The sequence below is a fragment of the Ailuropoda melanoleuca genome, chromosome 1 (assembly GCF_002007445.2).
Source record: "Ailuropoda melanoleuca isolate Jingjing chromosome 1, ASM200744v2, whole genome shotgun sequence".
Taxonomy (NCBI): Eukaryota; Metazoa; Chordata; class Mammalia; order Carnivora; family Ursidae; genus Ailuropoda; species Ailuropoda melanoleuca.
In genome coordinates this window covers 52,502,360-52,516,285 of record NC_048218.1, presented here as the reverse complement: position 1 = coordinate 52,516,285, position 13,926 = coordinate 52,502,360, and the positions used below count along the sequence as shown (strand labels likewise).

Below are 13,926 nucleotides of genomic sequence, written 5' to 3'. Positions count from 1 at the left end.
TGAAGACATATCCCCTAATCTTTGAGGATTATGGAATCCAGAAATTGTACAAAGACAGAGTCCCTAATTTTAAGGAACATAGAATCTAGACGTTAAAAAAAACAAAAGCTAACCACTAGGGCAAGGTTGACCACTACCCATATGGTTAACTGATCTTTTACAGACCAAGAAGCATTCACATTAGTAATGAAAGAGAGTTGGAAAAAAGACAGGTGGGGACAAGGGGCCCCACCCTAAGAGGAGAGGATTTTACACCACTCTGGAAGGAGCCCTCCACCCTTTCCCACGTGATAGGTGGATGACAAGAATCTGATTGGGTGACAGGCTCATGGAGGATTAATCAAATGAAAACTGCCCGCCAACAAGCCCATAAAAACCCTGAGACTTAGAAACTCCAGTGGCAACTCTCGCAGGTCCCCTCCCTCTTCGATAGCTTTGTACTATCATTGAATATACTTTGCTTTGAGGTCTGTCACTCTTTATCTGATCTACCTCTTCATTCTTTGAAGCAGCGGGGCCAAGGCCTACGGGCAGTAAAGGAAAAGAAATCCTACAACATTAGCATTTCATTTTTTCTTTTCTTAAGCATAGGTGGGTAAGAAAATGTTCTTCCAGAGTGCCCTTCTTTTACTTGTCCTCCCTTTATGTGTTCTAAGAGTCTTCCCAATATACTCTCATGTAACACCCATTCTGACCACCAAATAGTTGTTTAACAACTTCTAACGAAACAGGGTATACCTCTGCAGGACCAAAGTATAATCTGATTTAGCATTAGTAAGTGGTTGCTTCATCACTTCTTCTGTAAATCTCTCAGTTCCATTATCTGTTTTCTTTTTATATAGCCTAGAACTCCAGAATCACCTCTGGAAAGGAAGTTAGATTTAATCGTGTTGTCTTGTTTATTTGCTATGCCATTTAGCAAAATATTCCTGAATCTGTTCCAAAGTCTAATTTAATGTCTGGGTTCCTAATCAAAACCTGAGAAAATCACACTTCATGAATTTGTATTCTTATATTCACTACCTCTAACTTTATCTGGGCAGCACTTCTCACATTTATTCCCAGCTTTCTTTCACATTTCCTACAGTGGCCCTTTCAAATATTTACTACTTTGCTCTTGCCACTTTTCACTCCAAAGATGACCTTATCTTTGTTTCACGGAAAAAAAAACAAAAAACAAAACTGAATCCCATCTGATCAGAGTTCTTTCGAATTTTTGCTCTTAAACCAAGTTACTTGTGTTTATACCAGTTCTTAGTGTCATTTTGTTTTGCTCATAAACACATTCCTTTATTCTATGCATTAAATCTCATTCTGTCCTATTTTTTCAACAGTACCTTTTGTTTCTTCAATGTCTCCCGTTCCATTGACTCCCTTCACTTATGTTTGACTTTCAATGTTTCCCTCAGCCATATGTCCATTCTAAAACCTGTGATTTCCCATTGCATTCGAGGTAAACAAATTCTCAGTATAGCCCTCTAAAATCTGGTCTCTGGGAACCTCTCAGCCCTGTTTCTTTACATTTTCTTAGGTACTTCTGTCTAATCACTTCAGACAGTAAATAGAAACTCTAACTTGCTAGACATGCCTTTTGTGTATCTATGTGCTATTCCCTCTGAAGTATTTCTGCTGGAAAGCTGGAATACTTTCTCCTGTGTATGTCTAATTTCCATTTATTTTATAAGACTCAAGTGTGGGGAAACCTCATCTGATCAGGCCTGCCACACCGAATCTGAATTCCATATTCATCCTGCTAGCATTCTATATATTTCTCCATGATAGTGTTGTATTTTACATTATATAATATTCTATGTTTCTGCCTTCCTTCTTAGACTGTTAGCTCTCTCATAGAGCATCATTCTCCCAAACACAGGATGCACTAGTCACATAGACAATAATGTGGGTGGTATCTCAAGTAGCTCTTAGAGTTCTGTAACACAGGGCCCTGTGCCTTACTTCTGTATATGCAGAGCCTGATATAAAGCCTAGCTGTTATAAGTGCTTTATAAATAAATAGCTGCCTGATTTATTAGAATATTTCATGTTCTTTGAGTTTTTACAAACTGAGCATAGCTTTTAAAAACAATCGAAGTACTGAAAGTTTCAAGGATTTATTTATTGCCACATGAATCATTGTTTTTTTCACTGTTCAATAAATAATGGAGCCAATTTATGTATATCGTAGTGGTTGGAATGTTTCAAATTTTAAGTATAAATTTTGCAAAGACTTCTATATTAGAAGCTCAAAATAAATAGATGAAAGAAAATACACTTAAATTTTATATTTATTTTGTATATAAATTCTTTTTGATGTATCAATTTCATAATTATCATTTGATGTATATTTTCATTTTAAACTTAGGTATGAGCACTTTTCTTCATGTCTCAATCAAGTATTAGGTCTTCTTAATGGAAAGGATCCTGATTCTTCTTCAAAGGTGTGTAAAAACATGACTTTTTGTTTTAAACTTTTGAAAACTGTAATATGCAGAAAAATCTTAAGTGTGCAGCTCTCTGAATTTTTACAAACTGAACACAGTCATATAACCATTATCTAGATCAGATAATATAGCATTACCAATACTCTAGAACCTTTCTCAAATCTTCAGTCACTGGTACTAAATAAAAATTGTTCCACAGTGCCTGATGAATATATGTATACTTTGACACAGCAGTTCCACTCCTAAACCACATAGCTAAGAAACATGTCCATAAGCTCATCAAAAGACATGTAGAAAATGTTAAATAGAAAATGCAGTTTTAAAAATGATACTATTTTCTGATTTTTAAAAATGTCAGATACTTAGGGGATAAATCCAACAAAACACATACAAGGTCTCTACTCTGAAATTACAAAACATTGAGAGGTATAAAAGATCTAAACACAGATATACCAAGTTTATAGATTAGAAGAGTTTCAAAATCATGGCAGATTTTAGTGGTTTTTTTTTTGTGTGTTTACATTTGTTCTGGTATATGTGGACATTGGGAAAGTCTAAAAATAACTAGTGCTATCCTGAAAAAAATGAACAAAGTTGGAGGACTTCTAATACTACCTGATACCAAGACTTACTCTAAAGCTGCAATAATTAAAACAGAACAGTATTGTCATAAGGATAGACAGCTAGCCCCCTGAAACAGTACAGTTTAAACAGAGTACATAAAATATGGTCTCCTGATTGATAACAGTACAGTTTTATAAGTATGGTCATTTCAGTAAATGGTACTGGGTCAATTGAATATCCATATGGGAAAAAACTGAATTTTATTTCCTACCTCATATCGAATGTGAAAATTAGTTCCAGAAATTGTAGATCTACAAGTGAAAGGTAAACAGTGAACTTATAGAAGAAATGCCTAGCAGAATATCATTACAGCCTTGGAATAGACAAAGATCTTCCTAAATAGGAAACAAAAGCACCAACTACACAGGAAAAAAGTTAAGTTGTACTGTATTAAAATTTAAAAGCTTCTGTTCACAAAAAGACAGCCAGTAACACAGTGGAAAGGCAACCACAGCATGGGAAAAGGTATCTACAATACATATATCCAACAAAGGACTCTGATCTAAAATATATTTATTTATTTTATATATATTTAAAAACACGTGTATATAAATCAAAGAAACACTGAATCCAGTAGATAATCTGAACAACAACAAAAAGAATTGGTCAATAAATATGAAATGGCTGTTCAACTATATTAATCTACAAGGAAATGCAAATTTAAATGATAATGTGATGCTACTATGTGCCTACCAGGTGGTTAAAATTTTAAAAAAGAGCATCAAATATAGATGAGAATATAAAAAACCCATAAGGTTGTAGTACTCATGGGCTGAAAATTGGCACAACCACTTATGAAAATAGAGATTATCTGGAAATTTTGGATACATTCGTAGAGTATGAGCCAGCAATTTCACTCTTAAGTATTTACCCCAAATAATCAAATATGTATGTTCACCAAAAGACGTGTATAACTGTACTACTCCTATTAGGCAGGAATTAAAAGCAATCCAAATGCCATCAACAGTGAAATGGGCAGTTAAATTGTGATGCATCTATACATTAGAGTACTACACAGCAATTAGGATGAGTAAAGTGCAACTGTGTGCAATAGTATGGATGAATTTCACTAACCTAATGCTAAGCTGAAGAAGTCAGATGGAAGGAAGGGTATACACTGTAAGAGTCTTTTTATATATAAAGTTCCATGTGACTTGTTTTATATAAACTGGCAAGCTGATTAAAAAATTTATCTGGAAATGCAAAGATCCAAGAATAGCTAAGATAAAATTAATCGACAGTGTCAGAAATCTGATGGAGAGGAATGATTGAGGCATTCATTGTCTAGGAGGGAACACAAGGGACTTTAGGAGTTTTGGTAGAATTCTCTTCATCTGGTTGCTAGTTACACAGGTATGTTCACTTTGGAAAAACCATCCACCTTTGTAATAGTGATTGATTAGTTTATTTCTGTACATTATATTTAAAAAGTGTATGTATAGGAATGAGAAGGTATTTTCTTATATGGGTATAATATGTCTCTGGTAAGAGAAAAGAGAAACTAATAACATTGCTTGCCTTCAGGGAGTGTGGCTAGAGATCAGGCTGCTTTGTTCGGCCATGGAACCAAGTAATTGCATTACCTATTCAAAAATAAGTACTATAATTTATATTTGAAAATGAATAAATCAAAGATTATCATTCATTACATAGTAAATGCTAATGGGCTGAATTCTATTAAAATCAGATACTATCAAGTTGATCAAAACACAAATCCCAATTATATGTCATTTATAAAAATACAGATAAAGGTAGAAAATAAATGGATAGGCAAAGAGATGCCAATATTTTTTTTTAATGATAGGTTGGTAGTATATGAAATGAGGTAAAATTTAATTTAGCTAATAAGTATGTTGGTGTAAGATGTTATGTGATGTTATAAAGGCCCAATTTATAAGGTAAAGAACTGAGGTAGAATAGAGGCGCTAACAGGTATAACGTCAACAGTATGCAAACAACATGGAAATAGCCATACTTAAGGTTTTAAAGCTTGGGAATACCACTTTTCAGTATTATCCTAAAGTATGCTTTATAGGAATTCTCAAATCCCAGCATGATAGCAAGTGTTGGTAGTTTCTAATTTTATTTTTTAATTTTTTTCATTGTGAAAACAAAACGTATCTGTGCTTTAGAAAAAAAAATTAAGTACTATAGAAGGCATATGATATTAGTGGAATTTGTCCTCCTTTCTTTGGCTCTAACAGTCCTGCTTCCTAGGAGTAACTACCATTAAAAAATTTCTTTGTAACCTTATGGTACCTAATCCCACATTTTGAAAAATATTACTGAAAGAAAAATTGGAAGCTGTCTTTAATTTTTGTTTTAGAGTATCTTCTTTAAAAATGTGTCATTTTCAGCTTCATCACTTGGTTGCTTTGTACATTAAAGGCCAATGAAATTGACATTTAACGAAGACTTTATATTGCACAGGTTTTAGAATTACTTCTTGCCTTCTGTTCAGTGACTCAGCTGCGCCACGTGCTCACTCAGATGATATTTGAACAGTCTCCATCTGGCAACACCATTCTGGGAAGCCGTTCTAAATGTTTAGAACCTACTGTGTCTCTACTTCGTTGGTCAAGCCAACCTCTGGATGGGTCAGAAAACTGTTCTATTTTAGCATTGGAGTTGTTCAAGGAAATATTTGAGGTAATATAATGATAGACAAATTGACTTTTCCATTTAATGATTCTTAGTGAACAGTTTACTTTCAAAAACATCCACAATGATCATCATTGTTTATACACTTTAGGAAACTTTTTAGCAAACTTCCTTTCATTCAGCTACTGAATTTCTTTTTTGGGGCAAAGTCAGGAACGTTGGCATTTTCTTTTTCTGCACTGAATAGCTTACATATACTCCTTTCAGTGCAATAAGTAAAGGTATTAGCTGAGATTTGTACAGCTTGTTGTTGTCTGCTTGTACTTCTTGCAGTAGTCACATTCTGTTTCTCCATCTTGGTAGATACTGTCTACTGTCTTTATTAGCCTACTGAGTGGATTAATATAGGAACATTGGATTCGGTCACTAAGATGGAGTGGAACATGCCAGACATTGCTAGGCACTTAGGATACAGACAAAAATTCTTTCCCTAGAGGCCATTGCATTGTGGTAGATCCTACTATCTAGGTCATTTAGCATTCTCCTACTGTTGTCCCTGGTTTTATACCCATTCTGCCTATCACAGTATCTTCTTAGAGTATTTCCCCTCATGACTGGATCCTGTGCACAAACAAAATGTATATGAGTGATAAAATACATTCGTCAAAGATGATCCACAAATCACTCTGTTTTATGTTGGTCTTGACTGTTAATCAGTTTTAGCATTTAAAAAACTCGTCAAGATTCTTGGTGGGAATTATTCATGGTTGTAAAGTATTAAGACCAGTGGTGGTTATTTAATTATTGTAATTTCACTTAGCAAATTCAGGATACTTGTTTTCAAATCATGGACACAGTCCATTGGAAAGTCTGGTTTGCTTTTGAATAGCTTAAAACCTTATTGTTCCATGTAAGAAAAAAGTCATTATAGCCATCAAAACTGGGTAAAAGAGTAGATTTTAAATAGGAGACACAGGTTAATTAAATATTGAAGTAATTAGATTTGATAAGAATGTTGCCGCTTGGTGATGACTTTGTGCTCTCTATTCCATCTTAATTTTTCATCATTGGTGGGGGTTAATTCTCCAGGACATTGTAGATACTGCTAACTGTTCCTCAGCTGACCGTTTTGTGACCCTTCTGTTGCCTACAATCCTTGATCAACTTCAGTTCACAGAACAAAATCTAGATGAAGCCTTATTAAAAAAAAAATGTGAAAGAATGGTCAAGGCCACTGAAGTTTTGTTAAATATCCTTTACTAAATATCCTTTAAAACATGGAAACTATGGGGTGCCTGGGTGGCTCAGTCGTTAAATGTCTGCCTTTGGCTCAGGGCGTGATCCTGGCGATCTGGGATCGAGCCCCACATCAGGCTCCTTGCCTGGGAGCCTGCTTCTTCCTCTCCCACTCCCCCTGCTTGTGTTCCCTCTCTCGCTGGCTGTCTCTCTCTCTCTCAAATAAATAAGTAAAATCTTAAAAAAAAAAAAAAAACACATGGAAACTAACCACTCGTTTTTGTCTAGCATTACCTTTACTGCGTTTTTATCTTTATTGGTAATTTTGTCACTTCTCATGTTTATCTATCCAGAATTATTGAATTGGAGTTTAAACTGTAGAACTAATTCTCAATGGGGAGTCTATAAAGGAGTTGTCTAGACTTTCTTTCCTAATTTTTCTGTGTAAAATTTTTAAACTAAAGAATATTTTCAGAATGTTTTTTAAAATTGATTTGGACACTTTTACCGCAATTTGAGATTAGGAGGTACAATCTAAAATAACAGCTGGGTTACTCTCTAATGCTAATTGCTGTCTCTGGATGATTTGTGGTGCCATCTTTGGCTTGGTGTATCAGAGAATAAACATTGGTAGAGTCATTAGTATTTTAGCTTATATTATAATTTTTACTGAAAATTAAATCCTCTAGAAATGTTTTAATAAAGATATCACACTAGATTATAAAAAAAGACAAATATTATCAAGACACATTCATTCATTACAAGAAAAGAAAACCTTGAGTGCAGTTAGTATCACTCCCTAACTTCTGTATTCAGATTTTCTTAGGTCTTTTCTTGTGTTAGCTTTTTTCTTTTAGATCAGTTGATTCTAAGTCTTTATGAAGCCCAAGTCCCATCTTTAAAATATTTCATTAATGTGTTTTTATTACTATCAGCAAGGAGCCATTATATCTCAACCAGATCTTTTATATTTATCTGGTCAATTTTCCTTATATCTCAGCAACAAAAATTTCCTCAACTTTGTCCTGCCCTAGAGCAAATTCCACATCTGTTTACTCTCTTCTTGGAGTTGCTGCTCCTTAATTTTCCTCTTCCCTACAGCCGGGATTCTCATTCCTGATTATGTATTAGAATTACCTGGAGAACATTTTAAAAATCCTGACACCTGAACCTTACTTCCAGCAATTCTAATTTAATTGGAGTAATGCAAAACCCTGGTGTGGGGGGAGGGAGGGAGATTGTGATTGATCAAACTACCCCTATGATTCTAACATGCAGCCAAAGTTGAAAACCACTGCTGTAGAGGCACATTATTTTGCTTGATTGTAGAGATATCTGTAATATATGCAGGCCTCAGAATTGATACCATTTTGAGCCAAATTTGACTTTTTTAATGATATTCAAATTAACTTATAATATTACAAAATAGGAAAGAAAACTTAGTTCAGCAAATACTGAACCATTGTAATAACCTGCTAACAAAATACTAACATCCAGCAGAATAACAGACGTGGTGTCAGTCCCATCTCTTGCCACTTACCAATCACTTAAATGCTCTGAGCTCTAGTTTCCTAATCTGTCATTGAGCTAAGGTAACAATGACTATATGGGAGTGCAGTGACAAGATAATTTGTATGAAATCACTCTAAACACTATAAAGTGTTATACAAATATAAGGGGTTTTTTGAGACTTTTTTGTTTGTATTCCTTAACAAAACTTACCTCTGTGTGGAGATGATACTCTAAAAATGCATGTTGCAAAAACTCTGACTACTATCAAATGTACCACTCTGATAGAACAACAATTTACATATGGCAAGATTGACCTGGGCTTTGGAACGAAGGTAGCAGATTCTGAATTGTGGTGAGTATATGAAATCCAAATGGCAAAATGGTAACGCCAAACATAATAAAAATCAAAAGATCTAGTGATTCTCTTCTCTTTTGGAGGGTAATCCTTGGGTATGCACTATTAATTCAAGGTGTAGCAGAAAATTAACGAGTTTTTTCATAATTTTTTAAAAATTCATTCAATTCATAGATTACGTGCTTTGAAGAAAGGATAATCTTAACATCTGTGATTTGTTTTTCATTGTTTAGGTTTGTTTTGTGTTGTTTTAATTGTGATTATCTAAGGGTCTTTTGTATTCCTTTTCTGGAGGTTCTTTCTGACATTGCCTCAGTAATTTTATGTTTTAAGCAAAACATGAAAAAACAGAGGAGTCACTTTTTTTATTACTAGGAAATCAGTTACTACTGAAGGTTTCCTACTGAAAAAGACAGTTCTTTTCCTAAACGTGTCAAGGCTTATGGTTTAAAGGTGAATTTTCACTGATAGTGATTAGAGAGATTATTTTATCCCTCCCCTCCCACATGAATTAAGTCCATTAACAAATCTTTATTGAGGACTGGAATGCTAGACATTGATTTGTTCCAATTTCCATAAATGATATATTTGTCAATAATTGTGCTCAAGAACAAGGATTACCTTTTTTCACTTTTTTGTACTCCCTTTGTGGTACGAGTCTAAGAACATGGCTTAGTATAATTTATTTGGTAAATATTAGGTATTCTGTATTGCTTAAGGTTGCCCTTTATTGTTGATATTCCAGTGACAAAGCTGAGAATTAAATAGGTCATGTTGCTGATGCTGCTAGTAATTTGGCACAGAAAATGAATGCTTGGTAGTATTTGAGATTAGAAAAAGAAACACTGTCACAATTTAGACTATTAATGCCAATTTTTTCTTTGGGTGCTTGGGTTACAAGGATGTTGGTCTGTATTATATTTTTACTTCTCAAAAGAAACAATACTTTATCTTCCTGAGGTTTAAAAACAAAGGTAGTGTTTTTTTTTTCAGATTTCTTTAGAATTATGTACAGAAACAATATTGTAAGCAATTTTTTAGTCATCTAATTTAAATATGATTTATTTTTAAGCAAACTTGCTGCTGATGTAGTTTTGAAAACTCTTGATTTAATGAACAAACTTAAACAGTTGGTTCCTGGTATGGAAGTAAGCTTCTATAAAATCCTTCAGGTGAGTTTAAGCTCTTCAAATATTGAAGTTTATTCATACATAAATGCTTCCTAATGTGTGAGTTTCTGTTTTAATATTCTTCATCTTTAGAAAATGTTTCTCTGAGAATTGGCCGTCAGAAGAAAGTTAATTGCCTTAAGTAGCTATAATATTCCCACCACCTGGTAATTTTACTTAGTTTTGCGGGAATTGAACATAAATGCTTCTGACTGTAATGTACAGGATGTTCATGATAGTAGAGCTTCCTCAGCCTTTTTCCTTTCTTGTGTCATACTTTAGGTTTCTTCGTTTATTTCTAATAGCATTGCAGTGAAGCGGGAGTGGTATTTGTTTTGGAGTTTTTATTTTTGGTTGGGATTGACGATGTAGGGTATTAAGGGGATAAGGGACACATCTGGAAGAGAAGGACTTGATTGTGAGTGATAATAAGATTAGAGAGGGTATGCAGAGAATAGCTGGCTCACAAATTCAATGATGGTAGCTGAAGAAGAGCTCTTCTATTTACCTTGATAGCCACAACACCTGACTTATAATAGATACTTAGCAAACATGTGAATTGAGTTACTATAACAAACAAAGATGGCTCTGGTCTGTATAGACAGGGTAGAAGCCAAAACTGGAACCTTACACAAGAGCCACTTGTCCACTTTTTTTTGCTTAAGAGATGGGGTTCAGATGTTGACTCCACCATCAGTCAGGTCAGTGCAGACTTGAGCAAGCTATTTCACTTGTCTGAGCTCTAGCTTCCTTAAATACAGAATGAAAATAATGAATCCTCCTCCACGGGAGCAGTTACGAAGGGTTACCATGAGGGTTATGGAGATAAAGCCCAGCTCTTAACGTGGTTTTGTGGCATAAGATTATACTTGAGTACTTACAAAACACTCGACATTGTAAAATGTAGGTAACTATAAAGGATTCATATTTTAATATTTTTTCTCTGTTAACAACTTAAAAATTGAGTCAAACTGATTTTGCATTAATTAGGAGATGTTTTTCAGAGTAAATGATTTGGGGCTTAGAGTACTAATGTAAAATATTTACTGACATGGAGGACTTACACTTTAAGTGTAATTGTTTCAGTTACTGAATTAGAATTTTTTTAGTTAATTTGAATTTTACTCTTACTTTTTTACTTTAATTGGAAATGACTAACTTGTTTCTTATAGCCAGATTTTCTTTTAAGGGTAGCTAGAAAAATAAAACAACAATTCAAAACATCAGTTGTAGATGATATTTTAAATTCATCAATATATTTAATATGTGATTTCATTGGCACAACAAAACTCTTGCCAGTTTTTTTTAAAACTAGTGTTCATATTGACTGCATAGATAATTATAACAAAGTAAAGGCTAATAAATACATTCAAACATCAGATAGAAACCTTTCAGAATTTGCCTAGAATTATTTTATGATTTAGCTCTGCTTACTTACCTTGCTCTAAAAATCCTGACATTATTTATTCTTTGTGCCTCTTGTTTTCTGGTTTCTGATTTGCTTAGGATCCACGCCTGATTACTCCCTTGGCTTTTGCTTTAACATCAGATAATAGAGAACAAGTACAGTCTGGATTGGGAATATTACTGGAAGCTGCTCCACTGCCAGATTTTCCTGCTTTAGTGTGAGTTGTAGTCATTTGTAGTGTCTCTCTTATGGTTCAGGAGTACCTTGCTGTGTTTCTTTAGTAGTCCTCAATATAGATAGATTAGAAAATTTGTGAGTCAGAGACTTCATCTAACAGTAATTTTTCAAGTGATTAAAAGAAAATTTGAGGGGTGCCTGGGTGGCTCAGTCGTTAAGCATCTGCCTTCAGCTCAGGGCGTGATCCCGGCGTTCTGGGATCGAGCCCCACATCAGGCTCCTCTGCTGGAAGCCTGCTTCTTCCTCTCCCACTCCCCCTGCTTGTGTTTCCTCTCTCACTGGCTGTCTCTATCTCTGTCAAATAAATAAATAAAATCTTTTTTAAAATAAAAGAAAATTTTATTCCAGTAACTGAAAAGACCAGGTGTATACTCAGGGAAAAGCTAGCTTCAGGTGAGTTAAATATGTTTTCCAGGCACTATGCCCCTCTGTCTCTCACCTCCTCTATTTGACATAGTAGCTTCTGGATTTGCTTACATCTTACCAGTTTAGTTCTTACATAAAACGAACTTTCCCTGTGTCAGCTATACTCAAAATAAAAAAGACATTTAGGTTAGATGTGAGGAGAAACTTTCTCAGTTTAAGGGTTGTAGGTAACCACAGGATTGCCAGAGGCTAAGATGGGAATCTGCTCTAAAGGATTAAACACTTAATAAACAACATAGCTTTTAGGACTAAAAAACAACCAACAAAAACAAAACAGGGAAGAAAACAAAGAGCTTTCCCTTCCCAGTTGTTTAAAGTATAACTCAAACATCACTTTCATCGACCAAATCTGGGTCATTTCCCAATGAGGGACCTTGGCAGATACCAAGGATTCATCTGTGAGAACTACATGAACTCTAAGTTAGTTTAGGGGTGGTGGGAGGATTCCTAAAGAAAAATTCTGTGCTTTTATCAGAAAGTGGAATAGATAATGGCCAGGCAGAATTGTCCACTATTCTCATTAATTTCAAACATTAAGAGAATATTTGCTATTATGTTTTTTAAAAAATTGAGATTTTCGGGGCTCTCCATAAACTAAATGATTGATCAAACATCCAGTTGTATTCTACTTTAATTTTAAAAAGTTTAAGGGGCTTATATAAATGAATTTGCAAAAGTGGTTTGGATAAACTGAAGTAAGTTGGTGAGTAGGTGAGACATTCCTATATGCCAGGGGTCTGAAAACTATAGCCTATGTTTGTAAATAAAGTTTTGCTGAAAAAAGGGCACATCCATTCATTTTCATATTGTCTGTATTTTCTGTGTCTACATTCATGCTACAACATCAGAATTGGGTAGTGGTAACAGAGACTATACGGCCCCTTAAGCTTAAGATTCTTACTGCTTTGTCCTTTAAGAAAAAGTTTGCCAACCTCTGCTATTTTTCTGTTGTTAAAGATTTTATTTATTTATTTGAGAGTGAGAGAGAGCCCGTGCACAAGTCGGGGGAGGGGCAGGGAGAAGCAGTCGCCCCGCTGAGACGGGAGCCTGACGTGGGGAGACATGGGGCTCGATCCCAGGACCCCGGGATCACGACCTGAGTCAAAGGCAGATGCTTACCCGACTGAACCACCCAGGTGCCCTCTCTATTTCTTTTAACTGACTTAGCAAACTCATTTTTCAGAATTAATAATTTAAGTAGTCATAAATTAAGAGATTAAGAACTGTGGAGAACAAGACCTAGAGACCACATAATCAAAATTCTCTTCATTTTATAGTAAATATTTTTTAACAAATGGACAAATAGGGAGCTTCTCAAGTTAAACCTGGAAATGGTCTGTGAAGCTGCTTCATTTTGTCTTTGCTCCAGTTGTGGTAATCTGACATAAAGGAAAGCCCCTGAGTTTCAGAACGAAAGCCTCAGCTTCACTGAAAGTGGGAGTCTCATCCTGTGTTTCTGTATATGAGTTCTTCCTACCATTTCTTTGTATCTTGGCTGCCCCTGTCTTACTGGTGTTATATAATTTTCTCTTTAGACACTATCTCAGGTGTTCATTTATTTTATTTACGTCTGTGTATGCCTTTGTTTATATCATCTTAGTTTAATAAGGTAAATTTATATGTTGGATGAATGGGTGGGTGGGTAAATAAGTAGGTTTATTGGTGTGCGTTTCTTTCTTTTTTTTTTTTTTAAAGATTTTATTTATTTTTTTGACAGAGATAGAGACGGCCAGCAAGAGAGGGAACACAAGCAGGGGGAGTGGGAGAGGAAGAAGCAGGCTTATAGCGGAGGAGCCTGACGTGGGGCTCGATCCCAGAACGCCGGGATCACGCCCTGAGCCGAAGGCAGACGCTTAACCGCTGTGCCACCCAAGCGCCCCTTGGTGTGCGTTTCTATCTGGTGAGGGCCAGCTGTGT

The 13,926-nt window shown here is 35.1% G+C and overlaps 1 protein-coding gene across 2 annotated transcripts in view; it reads left to right on the top strand.

Moving 5' to 3' along the window:
* The window catches only part of CIP2A (cellular inhibitor of PP2A), a 35,023-nt gene that overhangs the window by 10,265 nt on the left and 10,832 nt on the right, over positions 1-13,926 (top strand). For both annotated transcript variants that reach the window (XM_002926565.4, XM_034658062.1), the window contains exons 8-13: positions 2,363-2,438; positions 5,496-5,714; positions 6,756-6,915; positions 8,625-8,766; positions 9,842-9,941; positions 11,445-11,563. In XM_002926565.4, the coding sequence (XP_002926611.1) occupies positions 2,363-2,438; positions 5,496-5,714; positions 6,756-6,915; positions 8,625-8,766; positions 9,842-9,941; positions 11,445-11,563 (816 nt within the window). The remainder of the gene's footprint in view (positions 1-2,362; positions 2,439-5,495; positions 5,715-6,755; positions 6,916-8,624; positions 8,767-9,841; positions 9,942-11,444; positions 11,564-13,926) is intronic.